At 42.0% G+C, this 18,302-nt stretch overlaps 1 protein-coding gene across 1 annotated transcript; it reads right to left on the reverse strand.

The window, feature by feature from the left end:
- Window positions 1-1,399: 1,399 nt before the first annotated feature.
- LOC105097719 (melanoma-associated antigen B3-like) lies at window positions 1,400-16,842 on the reverse strand. Its single transcript, XM_064483203.1, is given in 6 exon segments — window positions 1,400-1,519; window positions 1,522-1,542; window positions 1,685-2,411; window positions 11,387-11,403; window positions 15,851-15,894; window positions 15,897-16,842. Coding segments are annotated over 6 exon segments (1,875 nt in total).
- Between the last annotated feature and the right edge of the window lie 1,460 nt (window positions 16,843-18,302).

Genomic DNA, 18,302 nt, shown 5'->3' on the forward strand with positions numbered 1-18,302 from the left:
TACACTCGTGCACAAAAGCTGCCCCTTACTTAGAGTTTGCCAAATTATACTCTAGATAACCTAATTAAATTTTATGAATTTAAATTTTCCTTTTTAATGGAGAAGGCTCTGGCTCTTGCAGTTTGGGACAAAGAGTGTCAGCACAGTGGCTTCTTGGCATCTCACCTAAGGGAGTGTCACCATTATTTCTCAGAAAGTCCCTCGAGATGATGTATATAGAACACCTAGGTTGCACACTGTGTTCATCTGCACTGGAACAAGAGCAGAGGACAACTTTCTTTCCTGCCCCAGGTGGAAATTTCTCTATGGTTTACCCACAATCCCAAAGTTAACTTGTAGCAGCAGTTCTCCATTATAGACTGAATGTTTGTGTCCCTCCAAAATTGGTATGTTGAAGCCTTAACCACCACCAACCCCATGTGATGGTATTTGGAGGTGAAGTCTTAGGGAATTTATTAGGTTTAGAGGAGGTCATGATGATGGGGCACCCATGATGCAGTCAGTGTCCTTAGAAGAAGAGCAAGAGAGACCAGAACCCTCTCTCTCTCTGCCATGTGAGGACAGAGAGAAGGTGGCTATCTGCAAGCCAGGAAAAGAGCTCTCACGAGGAACAGAATCCACTGGCCCACTGACTGTGGACTTCCCAGCCTCCATAACTATGAAAAATAAAGTATGTTGCTTAAGCCACCCAGTTTGTGGCATTTTGTTACAGCAGCCTGAACAGACTAATACAGGGTTTTTTCTGTCAACTCTTGAGCATACTGTTGGAGGGTCTGACCTCTACTTACTACTTCCAGGACCTCAGCTAGCCCACCACACAGTGTAAATGAAAATTACATTCCACCGAGGACTTGTAGTTTCCTTAAGTCCCAAACTGCCTTGCTCAGGAAATTTACGTTTAACTGCTCTCATAAGGAACACCCTCCTCCTCACCCATTCTTTTTACTTTACCTAAAGGTCATAGAGTATTTCCGTATCTTACCGAGAGTGAAACTCACAGGCTCTAAAATTCTATGAGTAGAGGCTGGATGTTCTTTATCTTAGCACCCCCAGTACTAGCACACCGCCTTCCAAACAGCAGATACTCATTGTGTGGTGAATAAAAGAGCCAGTAAACACAAGGTCTAATTTTTTAAGATTTAATTTGTCTTACTTTCTTGAATAAGCTAAAGACTAAAAGGAACAAGGAAAACAAGGAAGATTGAATCACATTTTACTTTTTTTCTATTCCCTTATCCTAACTATTTTACTATAGGATTCTTTCACATTAATAAGAATATAATTCCTATTATGATGTTATATTTTCTTGTCTGGGGGATAAAAAACCTTAAACTTCAGTAAGGGTGGGAAGATACTGCTGGGCATGGCCCTGGAAGCCGCAGTGACTTTGGCAGTAGTGTCAGCCCTGGCTGTGCATGGCTTCGGCTCTCTCTTCCTCATCTCGCAAAGCTTCTTCATAATAAGATGGGAAGGCACTGGGAACTGTATCATTGACCTTGGCCAAAAATTCCAAGACTTTCATTTTGCTGGTTTCAGCGTGGGCTTTTGGGCCCCAGAGGAATTCAAAGCGTGGAGGATCACTGTCGGGCACCTGGCGGTACTCCAGGTACTTCAGCCTCACTAAGTCTTTGGTGATGAGCTTCCTGGGCTCCCCGTAGATGAAGTGCTTCCTCCCAGCATAGACTCCCATCATACTCAGGAATCTCCAGATGTCTTCCTCGGCGGCACAGTTGCCCTTTATGAAGATCATACCCAGGAGATTCATCAGGAGACCGGTCTTGGGTAACCCCCTGCCAGCACGCACCCTCCCATTGTTGGGGAGTTTCAGCTTGCTGACAAGATCATAGTGACTGGTTGAGTCGACTTCCTTCACATCTACTGCAAAGACCATCTCAATGCGCTCAGAGGCTTTCTTGAGAATCTCAACAAATCGGTCGTGGTAGTTTTGGTGGACCATCTTCAGCATGTCTTCCTTCATAATGGGCTGCTTCATTTTATACTTGTACAGAAGGAACTGCTCCAACAACCCAGCCTTTCTGGTTAAAAAATCACTTCCTGAGCTCTCACTGTAGGGTAGGGCTGCAAAGGCGATTGCCCTATCATCAGGTTGGCCATTGGAATCGTCATCAGATCTAGTGGAAGAAATGCTTGCAGAAGTAGTGGTTTGAGGCCCCTGAGAAATGCTACACGATCCAGCAGCCGGCAGACTCTGGATAATGCCTCCACACTGAGGAGAGGACGGAGTGGACTCCTCTTCTGCCACTGCTGTGGCCTGAGCACCCTCACAACTCAGGGTCTCATCTTGGGCCTGATGGCATTTCTCATCAGCATGGTGCTTAGTCTTATGACTCTGAGGCATCATCAGGGACAGCAGGAAGGAGTACAGACAGGAGGTCAGGAGATGTGGACACCTGGAGGAAGGAGAATATGATGCTGAGCACCTTCAGCAGGGAGCTTCCACCTTGGCTTTAACTAAGGCTGCCTCTGCAGGTTTCCTTGAGGACACACTGCTCTAGGACCCCACAGAGTCTGTTCTGGTCAACCTGTCCCCTCAGAACCCTGTGGAGGATGTTAGAGGGAACCTTAGACTGCAGCCTGCCAGCCCTGCCTGGGGTATACTCGGGTAACAGCAGAGGCTACCAGTGGGGAGCCTATGTTCTGGGGTGTGAGGGTCTTCTCAGTTTATAGTCAGGATCATCATGTCAACTCTTGGCAGGTCCTAGGCCTCCTCTCTTCTGATGATTTGAAGTTGACACCACAAACCAAAGTCAGCACCTCCCTGAGACCCCAGAAGAGGAAGTGAAGGGGTTCCTTAGCCCCATCTCTGTCATGGGGCACCCAACAGAGAGCCATGTGGAGCTCTCTCCTTCATGGGCTGCTTGGGTCCTCAGTTCACGTTCAGGGTACTCACCCAGTCTCCAGGTGATACCTGATTCACCTCCTCTCTGCTGATTGGTGGTTGCACTCTCATACTAAAGTTCTTTTCTTAGATTTGATGTAAATAAGTGAGGGTAAGCCTCAGCCTGATAACCCTGACCAGAGCCTTCATATCTAAATGCAAATGTGGCCCAGATTTTTTGCTATCTATTTCAATGGTTGGTGGTCCCCTTAATCTTTTCTTTAATCTCTGGCATAGTCTGAGACTTCTCTCTTCCTGCCAGCACCTCCTGAGACACACCGACCCTACTCCCGGAGGCGGGGGTGGGGGGGTTTGGGGGCGGGAGGCGAGGGGCCGGTGGGGTTGGTTATGAGGGTTGGCCCACCTGCTCATGGTCTCCAAGGCTGAGAATAGGGGTTGGATTCCCTTGTACTCTAGTTGTGGGGACATCCCCACAGACATCATGGTCCTTAAGTTAACTCCTGGAAAGATCTGGAAATCCTCCTACTGTGGAGGATAAACCACCCCTTATGAACAAAATCTCTCACTCCCTACCAAGTCTCTCCTCCCCCTCCTTCCCTGGCCTGCCTCCCCACTACCTTCACCATCCTGCCTTCTTTCCGGCTCTCCCCTGCCGCCCCCCACCCTTCCTGTGATACTGCAGGAGAAAATGAGTGTCAGTCATCACGTCACCAGTGCACAGACACCCCCGGCTGCCAGCAGAACGGGAATTCCCTCAGTCCTCCCGTGGGGTCCTTATTTTGATTCCTGACCACGCCTGGGATGCTTTCTTCTGCTAACTTGAGACCGCTCCCCTCAAACCAACGTCCTCACATCCCTCAGCCCCTCCTTGCAGAAGCCCGCCGGACGCAAGGGCTTCCCAGGCTTGACAGAAACTTCAAGTTCTGTGCCACCTTACTGTTCTGGGGTTAAGGTCCCCTCAGACCTCTCTCAGGGTTCCATCCTTGATTTCCTTCAGGGCCAGGCCCTACTCTTCCTGATCTACCATGTGGGAAAGGAAGGCTCACATCCACCCGACCACCATGCTTGGGTCCTCTGAGAGCGGCAAGCAGGACGCCACTGGGACTCCCTGCTGAACTTTCCTCACCCTGACTCTTGTTGGGGGTCTTCTCCTTCCTCAGCTGAGTTGGGGCCGCCCACTTACACCAAGGCCCTCACCTCCCTGAGGAACTTCCCGGCGGAACTCTCCCTCAACCTGACTGCTTGGCCCCCCCGGCCCCCCAGGACCGAGAACAGGGGCGGGGCTTTGCGGGGAAGGCAGAGGCCCTCTTCGGCGTGCCGGCGCTTCATTCAGTCCCCTCACCTCGATTCCTGCTAGAGCCTGGAACTCCTCTCTTGCCTGAAGCCGCCCGCCGTAGACAGTCTCCCACCTTCCTCAGGCCTTCTGGGAGGAAGCAGCTGTCACCTCACCACTGGCAGAGCCTTGATCTCTGGCGCCCCCTCTGTTCTGGGGTGGAGAGCACCGTCAGTTCCACACACAATTCTCAATTACACTCTTTTCAGGACCTTGGGTACGTCCCTCGGCCACTGCCCTTACAACAAAGTCCTCGCCTCCTTGAGACCGTCCTTGCAGAAAGCTGCCTGACAGCCTAGGTCTCAGAGCAGGCGAGGGGAATTCTCTGCATGACTCGCTATACGACTGGTGGTGGTCTCCTCAGGTCCCGTCATTCATCCGGGCCCTCAGCTCAGCTCACGTTTCTTTAATGAAAGGCTTCCAAGGAAATGCCACATCCCGACCAACTCTTGAGTACTGTCTATACTGTAAATCTTACGGAGAATGGATCTGTGTCCCAGGAATGCTGTGAGATGCAGAAGCTGAAGAGCAAGATAGAGGTCTTAGATAGGAGGTGAGCTGTGAGAGAGAAAACAAAAAGCACCCTGGTTTATTTCTTCTTTTTACCACCCAGACTTGGCCTCTAATGTAACTTCTGTTCTACAACACTTACATACTATAGGAAATGGGCTGAGCCTGATAATTTTGTGAGACCCTATCTTTTAAGGTTAATTGACACTGCATATGTAGGTGATCATATTGTTATCAGATATTATATCCTTCCTTTCATTATTCATATCTCTCATTTACTTTGGTATTTGGTATTCTTATTGCCCTGGCTCTGTATTCCAATCTAGTACCTTTTTTTTCCTTTTTTTTTTTTTTACGTTTTTTTTAGTCAGCTAAGATTTTTTGGAGTAGTGAGAAGAAAAGTAAGTAAAGATACACAAGGTCAGCTTCAGGGTGAGAGTGGTGGAACAGTGTGTGCCCTAGACAAATTCAGACCAGGAGTCTAGTCTAGCTCTGTCACATACCACCTTTTGAATATGAGAATATTGCAAGTTCTTCATCTGCCAACTGAATTTGATAAACTCTCTCCTGTAAGACTGTGGGAATGTATGTCCTGTGTATAAAGCATCTGTCAAAATGACTGGCAAATATTGGGTGTTTCATGAATGACAGTTGTGATTATTTTTACCTAGACAATATCACCCTCCTATGTAAGAATGTTTTCTTAAATCCAGCATATGTTAGAGAAAATGCAATGCTCTCAAACCCAAAGCTCCTAGAATTTTGTCATGCACCAACTCTTTCTGTCCTTTCCAACTGTCCTTCTATATAAACCACATCCATTTTCATTTGTCCCTTACCCACCAAAATCTAGCTCTCTTAGAATTTACCAAATTACACTGAAGATAACCTAATTAAAATGCTATTTTAATGCATGAGAATCTGGCTCTACCAGTTCAAGGCAGAAACTGTCAGCACAGTGGCTCTTGTGCATCTTACCTGTTGGGGCTCAAGGCAGTCTGCCCTAAAATATGCCAAAATAGCATATTCATTATTTTGAATTAAGGTTACTTAAGAAATGGCCAAAGTAAGCAGGGCACTCTGACCTTCCTTTCTGTCTCCCTAAAAGCAGGAAATAAATCTCTCATGTGAAAATGCACTCACTGCATCTGAAGGTAGAAGGACACCCTTATCACCAGGAATAGGGAATTCAGCCAGAGAAGCCTCTATAAACAAAACGCCATACTTCTTCAGTTTACTACCTCAAGCCCAAAGTCTGTGTAGACTCTTCACTTATTGAGCACTTGAAACCTAAGTTTCTTTGTCCTGTCGATTCCTCACAAATTTATTGTTTCTTTGAAAAATATAAAAGCTGCCTGCTCTGGCCGCTTCTTAGGTCCCATTTCTAAGAAATCTTTATGTGCATGAATTACAATTTGTTTCTTTTTCTCCTGTTAATCTGTCTTGTGTCAATTTTATTATCAGTTCAACCATAAGAACTCAAGAAAGGTAGAGGGGGACATATCCTCCTCCCTGACAGTTGGCAAGCCAGCCCGGAGGCTGGCGGGGACCCCCTGCTTCCCACCCTGCTGCAACTTAGGGATCGTGGGACATCTGATACAAGCCGGCAGAAGGTAAGATTTCTTACCGTGTCAGCCTCCCAGATCTCTGCCTGCAAGGTCTGCGGAAGGGGAAGTAGTGAGAGTCCCCTTCTCGATCTTGATCTCTCTCTTCTCTCTCAGTTTAGATTAGCAGGAGAAAATATTTGTGTAGATAGTTCTTTGGACTTAGGGACACTTGAGCATTCTTTTCCTCCCAGGCATGGTCACTGTGTTTCTTTGTCTCTCTCTATTGCGTCATTTGTCGTCAGGAGAAAGAACCATAGGGCGGAACAGCAGGCATAGGCCCTATAAGTTTGCTGTTCAAGCCAGCCTCACTGACCGGTGAGTTAACGGTTCACACCGGACCTGCGTCTACTAAGACAAACTTTGCTGTGGGTCCTCTATGTAAAAACCAGATGAAGTTTTTCCTCCCATCTTCTTCTTTGTCTTGAGAGCTTGACATTGTGTCCAGTGAGAATATTCTCTCTGATCCCTCCTATCTGGAAGGTGCATTTACTGGGTGCATCTGGTGGCCAGTCGAATAGACTGGGGTTTCAAGACGTGAAGTCATCAGAAGGCACTCTCTTTGTCTGGTTGTGCCAGGTCTCAGGGGAGTTTGTCATAAGGGGTCTTGGTCCACGAGGGGCATTTGTTGTCTCAATATTTGTTGCTTGTTAGTGCTGCAAAAGTCATATTCCAGTAGCACCTGCCTGGTATCATAAATTAGCGGGTTTATGGCTAGAGGTGCCCCACATTTTTGTGGGACACTGGAGACACTGTTTTCACTGCGCCGTTCATACAGCCTGTAGCAATGAAGGGCTTTTACTTTTTTAGGCTAACTCTGAGAATGAACTTTCTGGATTTGGTGAGGGCTATATACTCTCTTGTGATAAGTTTCTTGAATCTTTGGTTAAGCAATTTTAAAAATGCTTATTGGTTTGAGTTGCTGTTTGAAATTAATATAAGATCCTACTTGCCAATTGCCAGATGATGGATTCTTTAAATTGGCTATATTTAAGAGGAAAAAAATTTTTTGAGAACTCTCATCATAAATATCTGTTATATTGGTACTTAAGGGAGGATCAAATTGAAAGGAAAAAAATATATAACTACTGGCATTAAGGAATTCCTTATTATGATTAAAGAAATTAAACTAAAAATAAAAATCTGATGTAAATTCTCCTTCTTAAAAATTACCCTGTCTCCTCAGTAATTTCCCAGGAATCAGGGAACAAATTAGCTGGAGTCCAATATTCAAGGGCTAGTAGGAAACAACTGTCTTTGTCTTGTAAATCTCTATAAAACCAAAAGTACAACTCTAGAAGTGAGTCAAAGCCCACCTAACTTTACCAGTCCTAAGGCCTCACCTATGCCTCTTTAAATGTTCGTAGATACTGTAAAAGATCAGGATATTGGACTAAAATTGTCCTTTACTTTTAAAAAATTAATAATTACCCGAAGACCTATGATAATAGACAAATATACTCCAAAACTCCTAGGAGAAAACTTCCAACTTTCTCTGTCCCTTAAAGTTAAAAACCCTATCATGTCTATCAAATGTTAATACAGCCCACATGGCCTGAGACTGAGTTTGAACTAGCTCAATCTGTAGAACCAAAAACAAACAGGGAAAAACAGGGAAAGGGGCCTTTTTTTTATTATTGAAGTATAGTCAGTTATGGTGTGTCAATTTCTGGTGTATAGCACAATGTCCCAGTCATGCATATACATACAGATATTTGTTTTCATATTCTTTTTCATTAACTGTTATTACAAGATATTGAATATAGTTCCCTGAGCTATACAGAAGAAATTTGGGTTTTTTTAAATCTATTTTTATATATAGTGGCTAACATTTGCAAATCTCAAACAACCAAATTTATCCCTTCCCACCCCCTTTCCCCTGGTAACCATGAGATTGTTTACTATTTCTGCAAGTCTGTTTCTGTTTTGTAGATGCATTCATTAGTGTCCTCTTTTTTTCTTTTTATAGATTCCACATGTGAGTGATATCATATGGTATTTTCTTTCTCTTTCTGGCTTACTTCACTTAGAATGATGATCTCTAGGTCCATCTATGTTGCTGCAAATGCATTTTATTTATTCTTTTTTATGGCTGAGTAGTATTCCATTGTATAAATATACCACAACTTCTTTATCCAGTCATCTGTCAGTGGACATTTAGGTTGTTTCCATGTTTTGGCTATTGTAAATAGTGCTGCTATAAACATTGGGGTGCAGGTGTCTTTTCGAATTATAGTTCCCTCCAGATATATGCCCAGGAGTGAGATTGCTGGATCATATGGTAAGTCTATTTTTAGTTTTTTGAGGAATCTCCATACTATTTTCCATAATGGCTGCACCAAACTACATTCCAATCAACAATGTAGGAGGGTTCCAAAAGGGGCCTTTTTAAACACAAACAGCGAAAAGACTGCCTTGCCTGAACAGTCTCCTTAAAATTGCTTTTCAAGGGCAAATACAGATCTTAAAAGTCTTCTCCACAAATAATAAATGTCTTTAGCCATTTGAATGAGTACACTTAATTAATTCCAACTGTTGCTTATAAACTAGTGAGTTTTGGACTGTATCTGATTCATGACTAAAGTTTTAAAATGAAAACTATGAGATCTCTGATTGTGTCTGTCTATATGTCTACACTGTAAATATGATATCTTTCTACCTCCGGATGATGTTAATTTGTAAAAGGTTTTTTTTAATTGGCTTAAACGAACAAGCACTTATGTAAAAATTCTTAAAAATGTAATAAAAACTAACCTACATGGTTTTCAAGTTCACATGATCTAGAATAATCTTTAGTAAATAAAAGCTAATTTTAAGCTTGTTGGTTTAATTAATACAGGTATATACTCAGAATTAGCATTAAATATATCATGGATAAACATCTTTTGTTCTACCTGAGTTTACTAGTCAAGTGAGGTAATGTCTCTGTTGCAAAGTTTGTCAGCAAAAAAAACAAAAACAAAAACAAAAAAACCAAAAACCAAAACCAAAAAACCCTTAAGATAATGATTAAATGCTTTAATTACTCAAAAATCTTCATAAGTAATCTAAGCATGTTTATAAAGAACAAAATAATTAAATAGATGTCAATGAGATAAGAGTTTTTAGGTGAATTTTTAAGCAATAATTGTTTTATGATTTAAACAGTTTCCTAAATTCTTTGGTAATTTACATTCTTAGAGTTTTTCAAAGTTAAATTAAATGATGAGAATTTACTGAATGTCTAGATCATTTCCAAATAAGATAAAATACTGAAACATTAATTGCTAAAGAAGTCTAAGTTTGCATACTTTTGGACTCTTATTACAGACACTATGTTTGGGTTGCTTAATAAATATATCTTATGCTTTATTGAAAGATTGTTTTATAAAGTAGCATATATTTCTAGAAATTAAAATGTATTTTTGTTTGCCAAGCCACAAAAAGTTAATACAAATCACAATTGTTTACTTCTTTTTTTCACTAAAAAATTAAGATCTCAAAGGATTAAGAATTATAATATATGTCATCAAAACTACAACATATAATAATAGAAATGGGATGTGCTTTTGAGTAAGGAAAATTATAAGATATGGAGATGGTTTTGTTAAGGAAAAAGAAAGTGATTTTGTCATAAGGCTTGTTATTTCTAAATGGGAAAGAAAATAAGGGACAAACGAAAATGGGCATAGAAAATTGTCAGTTTTGTTTAAAAAAAAAGAATCTTTGGAAAAGAATTTTATGCATGGTCAGGACTGAATAGGTTTGGAACAAATTTAAGTAAATGAGTTTAAGTATCAAAAGTAAACGAGTACAAACTTGGGATTTGGTTTTATCTTTGTTAAAAGAACAAAGTTGTTTTTGTTTTTGTTTTGTTTTGGTTTATTGATCTGCTCTTGATAAGGGGAGATTAAAAAAGGCTTTTCTTTACCTTGAAGGAATCTGCCCCCCAAAAAGGAAAAAAATATAATGTCTTGCCGTATTTTTATCAGGTCTTTGATTACTTAAGCAAACCTAGTCCTCTGGATGTTAAAAGAGCTAAATTTTGCTCAGAACCATATAACCATCTATATTTGCCTATGAAGTCTTTAACTGTTATTTTGGTTAAGTTGGTAACTAAACATTGTTTCACAATGATTTATTTGATTAAGTGTTTTAAAGCCTTTTTTGATATTTTTGACAAACTTCCCCCAAATCAAACTATAAATGAAGTCTTTTTCATGTAGAACTGATTTTGAGATATGAGATATTTCAGAGGTCTCCTGAAATCTCAAAGATTTGATCTCTCTCCTTATAAAAAGAGTGATTTTAAACTAATTAAAAGTATTTGTTGTATTAAATTACATGGAAGCATTGTCAAGTAAGAAGTAACATTAAGCCTTTTTATGTTGTATCTGTATATGTATGTGTTATAAGTGTTCCAGAAATTATGTGAAATTACTGGAAGTCTCATATGTCCTGGCATAAAGTGTTGTCTGTCATCAAAATTGAAGCTCACACTAAAAGGACTAAGTGCAAGTATCAGGGAAACACCATAGCTGACTTTTATGCACAGGCAGCAACAACCAAAGATCCGTAAAGATCTACGAGAGCACATGTGGATGAAACCTATTTTGCTTCTGCAAAAAAAATTGACCCATCACCACCAGACATTTGCCATCCTGGTGTCCATATAACATGGCACCAGTCTGTTCAAAAAATGGAGAAATTAAATGGCTAAACAATAGCTATAAATTAAACAAACCATTTGGGGCTGTGAGAAACCCAAGATAGCCCCTTGGTTCTTTTCATCTCTTTTGCAAACCCCATTTTTTTGTTGTTTTTTTGCATTTCTTAACCCACTATAGTGCACTTAAGGTGATTCAACTTGTAAATAACAAGGTCCTACTGTATAGCACAGGGAATTACATTCAACATCTTGTAATAACCTATAATGGAAAAGAATATGTATATATAAATGTATAACTGAATTACTTTGCTGTACACCAGAAACTAACATAACATTGTAAATCAACTTTACTTCAATTAAAAAAATTGTAAATAGACATTTGTAGGAAGATTTCTATAAAATTGTGAAAAGAGTCTACCAGCAGTGTCTACCTGTCAGGTTCATAACCCTGGGAAGGAAAAATAAAAAAATTTTTGTCCACAGAGGCCTCAGACCTCCTCTTTCTGGATCCTTTGAACACCTGCAACTGAACTTCATTCAATTCCCACTTAGCATGAGTTATCAAAATGTTCTTGTTTTTGTGTGTATATTTTCTGGATTGGTTGGAGATTATAAGGCTGATGCCCTCACGGTGGCAAATAAACTGTTAAAAAATGTGTTCGCCACTTGGGGTATACCTTTCATAATATTCAGGGATTAAGGCACCTACTTCACTGGGCAAATCAAATGAGCCTTAACAAAAACCTTGCAAACTTCTTGAAATTATCACTATCACCCTTAATCATTAGGCAAGGTCAACAGAACTAATGGAAAAACTGAACTCAAGCAGAATAAGAATTAATAACATGGGATGAATAAATTGATGCATATGATTATAATTTTCATGACTTTTTGTCTAAAATATTTTAATCTTTTGTTTTCCATATATAAGAAATTTTTAAAGACTTCTAGCAATTTGATAAAATATACCTTTGTAAGTAGAATTGAAACATTTATCCTTTTCTCCCTACCTGATCCCTCCAGAATTCAGAAACTCTTAGGGAGTATTCTTATTTTCTTGGCAACACAGTTATTTGCGTAAGTTCAATAAGAATCTGTTCTCCTTACAACAGGACACAATTGGAAACATTGATTATATTAACAAGGCTTTGACTGGAATGTCCTATTTGACAGAGACACATGTAGATTCAGATAAGACCAGACAGCTTGAAGGAACTATGGTTGACTTTATGGAGCCATAAAACCCTTGGAAAACCAGCCTGGGACCTTGCTGACCGAGTTCCCAGCAGCCTTACCAGGTAAGGAAGGTCACTTCCAGGCAGGTGCAAGAACTTCAGGATATTTTGAGGACCTCAAGAAGAAACAATTTCACCCAAGTCTATAGGTAAAAAGGCAAGTCTGATGACAAATCTTTGGCATGGCTCCCTGGCCTTGAGAGGCTATTAAAATTTCATTCTAGAGGCTTTTTTTTTTTTTTTTTTTTTTGGTATATGCACCTTATCTTTATTTTTTTAACTTTTTTTTTTATTGAGTTATAGTCATTTTACAATGTTGTGTCAAATTCCAGTGTAGAGCACAATTTTTCAGTTATACATGAGCATACATATATTCATTGTCACATTTTTTTCACTGTGAGCTACCACAAGATCTTGTATATATTTCCCTGTGCTATACAGTATAATCTTGTTTATCTATTCTACACATGCCTATCAGTATCTACATATTTTGAACTCACAGTCTAGAGACTCCTTTTGAAAAGTTACAGTAAAACAGATTTAAAAGAGCCTATATGGCCAATTGCTATTCTTGCTGGACTTAACATAAATAATCAGGCCAGGTTTATTGAATCTAGATTTATTTTGCAAACAAATTAGTCTAATTTGGCTATCTAGTAGAAATGAAGGAGACTTTAGAGGGAAATATTATGGTTCAATGGAAACTATAATACACACTTGTGGATATTAGATTCTAGTGCTATTAATTTTCCTTGAAGTTTTGTTCTTTACCTGTAAACTGGACTGGATCTTGAATTTTTCTAGTTTCCTCCAATATCTGGCTACAACTCTCTAAACTGTTTCCAATTTTCTCCCACCCTTTTGAATTGAATCAATGAGAACTAAAACTGCCCTTTTCCTGAAGCCTTGCAAACTAAAGCTAGATGACTTGATATAAACATGAGAGAAGTCACCACAACAGCTAGTATTTAAATAGACTTCCTGCCTATTGCTGTATAAGACACCCAGAAAGTTTACCTGAACACCCAGTGACAACATCAGAGACATTTCAAACTGCAAAACATGCTTCCATCCTGACATCTAGAAATCTTGACTGACTGCCCCTGGGCTCAGAAACTGGTTTATAATCTGCTCCAGTCATTAACCTTTGTTTTTCTTTGGTCTCCATAGAAATGCCCCTTAATAAATACCTGATTACTTGCACTGTAGACCTAGCTGTGGGAGCTCATCTGTATCACTGCCTCCTGAGATGAGATACAACTAACTGACCTGACCTGTTCTCAGAACTAAGAAACTGGTTCCGTGAAATGGAGGACTCTACTAACACATTCTCTCTCTACAGTGACCAGCTCAGCTTTTAATAGGTGAAACTTCCAGGGAACTTTCAGAGGAGGGAACTGTTGAGGCTCAGGGCTGGCTGCCCCAAAATACACCACAATGGCATATTGATTATTTTGAATTAAGGTTACTTAAGAAATGGCCAAAGTAAGCAGGGCACTCTGACCTTCCTTTCTGTCTCCCTAAAAGCAGGAAATAAATCTCTCATGTGAAAATGCACTCACTGCATCTGAAGGTAGAAGGACACCCTTATCACCAGGAATAGGGAATTCAGACGGGGAAGCCTCTATAAACAAAACGCCATACTTCTTCAATTTACTACCTCAAGCCCAAAGTCTGTGTAGACTCTTCACTTATTTAGCACTTGAAACCTAAGTTTCTTTGTCCTGTCGATTCCTCACAAATTTATTGTTTCTTTGTCTGACAACTATAAAAGCTGCCTGCTCTGGCCGCTTCCTAGGTCCCATTTCTGTGACACCTTCATGCACATGAATTACAATTTGTTTCTTTTTCTCCTGTTAATCTGTCTTGTGTCAGTATTATTATTATTCCAACAACAAGAACTTGAGATGGGTAGAGGGGGGAGTTTCCTGACCCCCCTACACACACCCCAAGGCAGTTCACCCTTATTTCTCAGAAACTCCCCAGAGATAACGTGCATAGAACCCCTGTCTGTGTACTGTATTCTCGTGCATTGAGATAAGAGCAAAGGCACCTTTGATTTCTGTGTGAAAGGGGATGAATTGTGTCCCTCCAAAAATTCACATTGAAGGCATAATCCCCAGTACCTCAGAATGCAACTGTAGTTGGAGATAAGGTCTTTAAAGAGATGGTTAAGTTAAAATGAGGCCTTTAGGGTTGGCCAAAACCCAATCAGACTGGTGTCCTTATCAGAAGAGATTAGGACACAAAGGGAGAGGCCAGGGATGCATGCACAGAAAGGGACAGCCAAAGAAGGCGGCCATCTGCCAGCCAAGGAAAGAGGCCTCAGAGGAAACCAGCCCTGATCATGGACTTTCAGCCTCCAGAACTGTGAGAAAATAAATTTTCTTTGTTTAAGCCACCCAGACTGCGGTATTTTGTTATGGAAGCCCTACCAAATCAATACACTGCCCCAGGAGGAAATTTATTTCTGGATTATCTGCAATCCAAAAGTAATTCATAAAAGCATGTTTTAACGACCTCCTGGTTATTCTGTGGGTTGAGGAAGGTGTTTCCACACTACGCATATGTGGTGTCCAAACACACAACAATGGACACTGGAGAGATGAGATAGCCACTTACTAATCATTATACTCACAGGCCAGGGGAGGAGGACACTGCATGTCCCACAGAGCAAATTGGCAGTTGCACTCAGGAACAAAGTGAATAAGCAGGGTCTGTGGGAGGCAGGGTTTATAGCATCAAGAAAGTGAGGTGACTGCTAGTTCCCACTGCAGCATGTAATCAGTTTTGAATAATTCCACAGGCGGGGAGGGAACAGAAACCCGATACTTAGGAATAAGCGAGATGTGTGTGCCTTGTCCCCTTGATAAATATGGTTGTTTGAAAGTGGACCTTATCTGCAAGTACAGAGTGTAGAGGATAACTTGCAGTTAGGCAATTTGAGGCCCTGCTGGTTTCATGAAATGTTCAGGCAGCACATAATACTGGACCTTAATTTTACACCTTACACCCCAGTGCAGTTTTCCATTCAAAGGTTTTCTCTCTAGCCCGCCATGTAGCTTAACGTAAAATTAGGCCGCACAGATTGACTTGCAGCTTCCCAAATCTTAACCTGCCTTGCCTCAGGGAATTGACACTTCACTGCTCTCACCTGGAATGCCTTCTCCTCTCACCCATTCTTTTTGCTTTCCTGTAAGTCATAGAGGGTATCTCACCCCTTCCTTATGTGATTGCAGCTCCTAGCTTCTATAGCTGTATGGGCAGAGGCTGGATCTTTATCTTAGCACCCCCATTACTAGCACAGGGCCTTCCAAAGAGCAGATGCTCAGTTGATGTTTGGGAGATAAAAAAGCGAGTACGAGGTCTACTTGTTAAGATTTAATACCTACTCGTTCTTTAATAAGCTAAGCATATTGAGGTATAAATCATTTAATTTTATAAAACAAAAGGCTGAAAGGATTAAGAAAAATCAAGGTTGATCATCTTTTATTATTTTTTTTCATTTCATCATCCCAACAATTTTATTGTGAGATTCTTTCCCATTTCCACAAAAATCTCTATTGTGATGTCATATTTTCTTATATGGATGATGTTTTTAAAAAGTCTCGGATTTCAGCAGGGGTGAGAGTAGATGCTGGACATGGCCATGGAACATGCCTGGAAGTAACAGTCATGCCAGGCCTGGCTGCAACTCTGGCTCTCTCTTCCTCATCTTGCAAAGCTTCTTTATATTGTGATGGGAAGGCACTGGGAACTGTATCATTGACCTTGGCCAAAAATTCCAAGACTTTCATTTTGCTGGTTTCAGCGTGGGCTTTTGGGCCCCAGAGGAATTCAAAGCGTGGAGGATCACTGTCGGGCACCTGGCGGTACTCCAAGTACTTCAGCCTCACTAAGTCTTTGGTAATGAGCTTCCTAGGCTCCCCGTAGATGAAGTGCTTCCTCCCAGCATAGACTCGAATCATATTCAGGAATTTCCAGATGTCTTCCTCGGCGGCACAGTTGCCCTTCATGAAAATCACACCCAGGATTGTCATCAGGAGACCGGTCTTGGGTAACCCCCTGCCAGGACGCACCCTCCCATTGTTGGGGAGCTTCAGTTTGCTGACAAGATCATAGCAGTGACTGGTTGAGTCGACTTCCTTCACATCTACCGCAAAGACAGTCTCAATGCGCTCAGAGGCTTTCTTGAGAATCTCATCAAATTGGTCGTGGTAGTTTTGGTGGACCATCTTCAGCATGTCTTCCTTCATAATGGGCTGCTTCATTTTATACTTGTACAAAAGGAACTGCTCCAACAAACTCACCTTGCTAGTTAGAGTATCACTGCATATGCCCTCAGTAGAAGGTGAGACATTGGAGGAAGATGGATGTTCGTCATCTAGGCTGTTATCATCTTTATCAGGTCTTGTGCCAAAAGTACTTAAAGAAGTGGTGATAGTAGATGGGGCTTTCAAAGATCCCTGGGAAGTGCTGTTTGACTCAGTAGCTGAAGAGCTCTGGGGGTCATCTTCCAAAACAGTAGAAGAGGAGGAGGGAGGCTCTTCTATTGCTGCAATGGCCTGAACTCTCCTGTGACTCTGGGAGACGTCTCGGGCCTGGCGGCGTTTCTCACGGGTGCGGAGCTTACTCTTCTGACCCCGAGGCATAGTGACTGTGCTTAGGGACAAGGGTCAGGAGTGTGAGTAGGAGGGAGGGTGGTAAGGGCCCACTGGATAAGGAAGGTTGAGAGAGTGTGTGCAGCTTCAGCAGGGAGATACCACCTCGGTTATAAGGAAGGCTACATTTGTAGTTTTCCTCGAGGACACTGCTCTACAGACCCAACAGGCTCCTGTTCTCCTAATCAGCCTGTCCTTTGGGAAACCTGTTGAAGGAAATTAAAGTGATCTTTAGGCTGCATCCTGCCACCCCTGCCTCAGGCATACTGGGGTGACAGCAGGGGCTGGAAGTCTTCTACATTGAGGAGTCTCTTATTTCCCATTCAAGACCATTATTCAACTGGTAGCAGGTCATGGGACCCATTCCTGCTGCTGTTTTGAGGATGACATTACAAACCTCCCTGGGATCTACGAGAAGGAACTAAAGGGAGTCCTCAACTTATCATCCCTGTTCAAGTGCTCCCAGTGCTGACTGCTCAGTGGGGAGTTTTCTGTCCTGGCCTCTTTGGGGTCCTCAGTCCTCATTAAGGGTCCTTACTTTGGCTCCACATAGGGCCTGATAATCCCACCCCTTTCACTTAATGGTGGCTGCGCCTTCAAACTAAATATTTCACCTCCCATAGACTTGATATAAATAAGTGTTGGGGTAGCTTAAATTTGATAGCCCTGCCCTGGGTCTTCTAGGGCTGTAACCAGGGCCAGTGCCAGATTCTTTATCACTTCTCTTTAGTGGTAGATGATCCCTCAGTGCTTGCTTTGACCCCTGTCATGGCCTAGAACTCCTCCCTCCCTAACACTTCAGCCTTATACTAAGACCAGCACCACCCTGAGACCCCTAGGAGGAAGTGAGGATCTCCTCATCTGACCATACCTGTCCTTGGTCTTCTGAGGCTGAGAGTAAGGAATTAATTCTATGGTTATGGGGCGTGTAGTTCCCCTAGTCCTCAGGGTATTCACTTGGCCTCTTGGAAAAACTGGAAACCACTGCTGGCCTTAGGCCATACCCCTTACAACATATCCCTCACCCTCTTGTGACATCATAGGAGGAAGTGAATATGTCACATCATGTCAACACTGCCCAGGTATCCCAGGGATGCCAGGAAGGACAGGGTTCTGTGTGGTCCTGTCCGAGTTCTAAGGGTGGAGGGTTCCTGATGTCCTCACTCAGGGCTCTCACCTTGACTTGGCAGAGTTTGGGACTCCTTCATTTGCTTACCTAAGGATGCTCCCCTCAGACCAAGGCCCGCACTCTCTAAGGCATCGGAGAGGGAAAGTCTGGGAATGCAATGTGGGGGGTACTCCTACCTGTGCCCTTCTGGGAATGACATCAGGGTTCAGGTTCCTTGGGGCCCTTTCTTGTCAGGGTAAGGGTGTGCCCTCAGTCCTCACTCAAGTTCCTCACCTTGACTCCTAAAGGGCCGTGGGTTTCCTCTTTCTTTCAACTTAAGTTC

This window comes from Camelus dromedarius, chromosome X (genome assembly GCF_036321535.1).
Source record: "Camelus dromedarius isolate mCamDro1 chromosome X, mCamDro1.pat, whole genome shotgun sequence".
Taxonomy (NCBI): Eukaryota; Metazoa; Chordata; class Mammalia; order Artiodactyla; family Camelidae; genus Camelus; species Camelus dromedarius.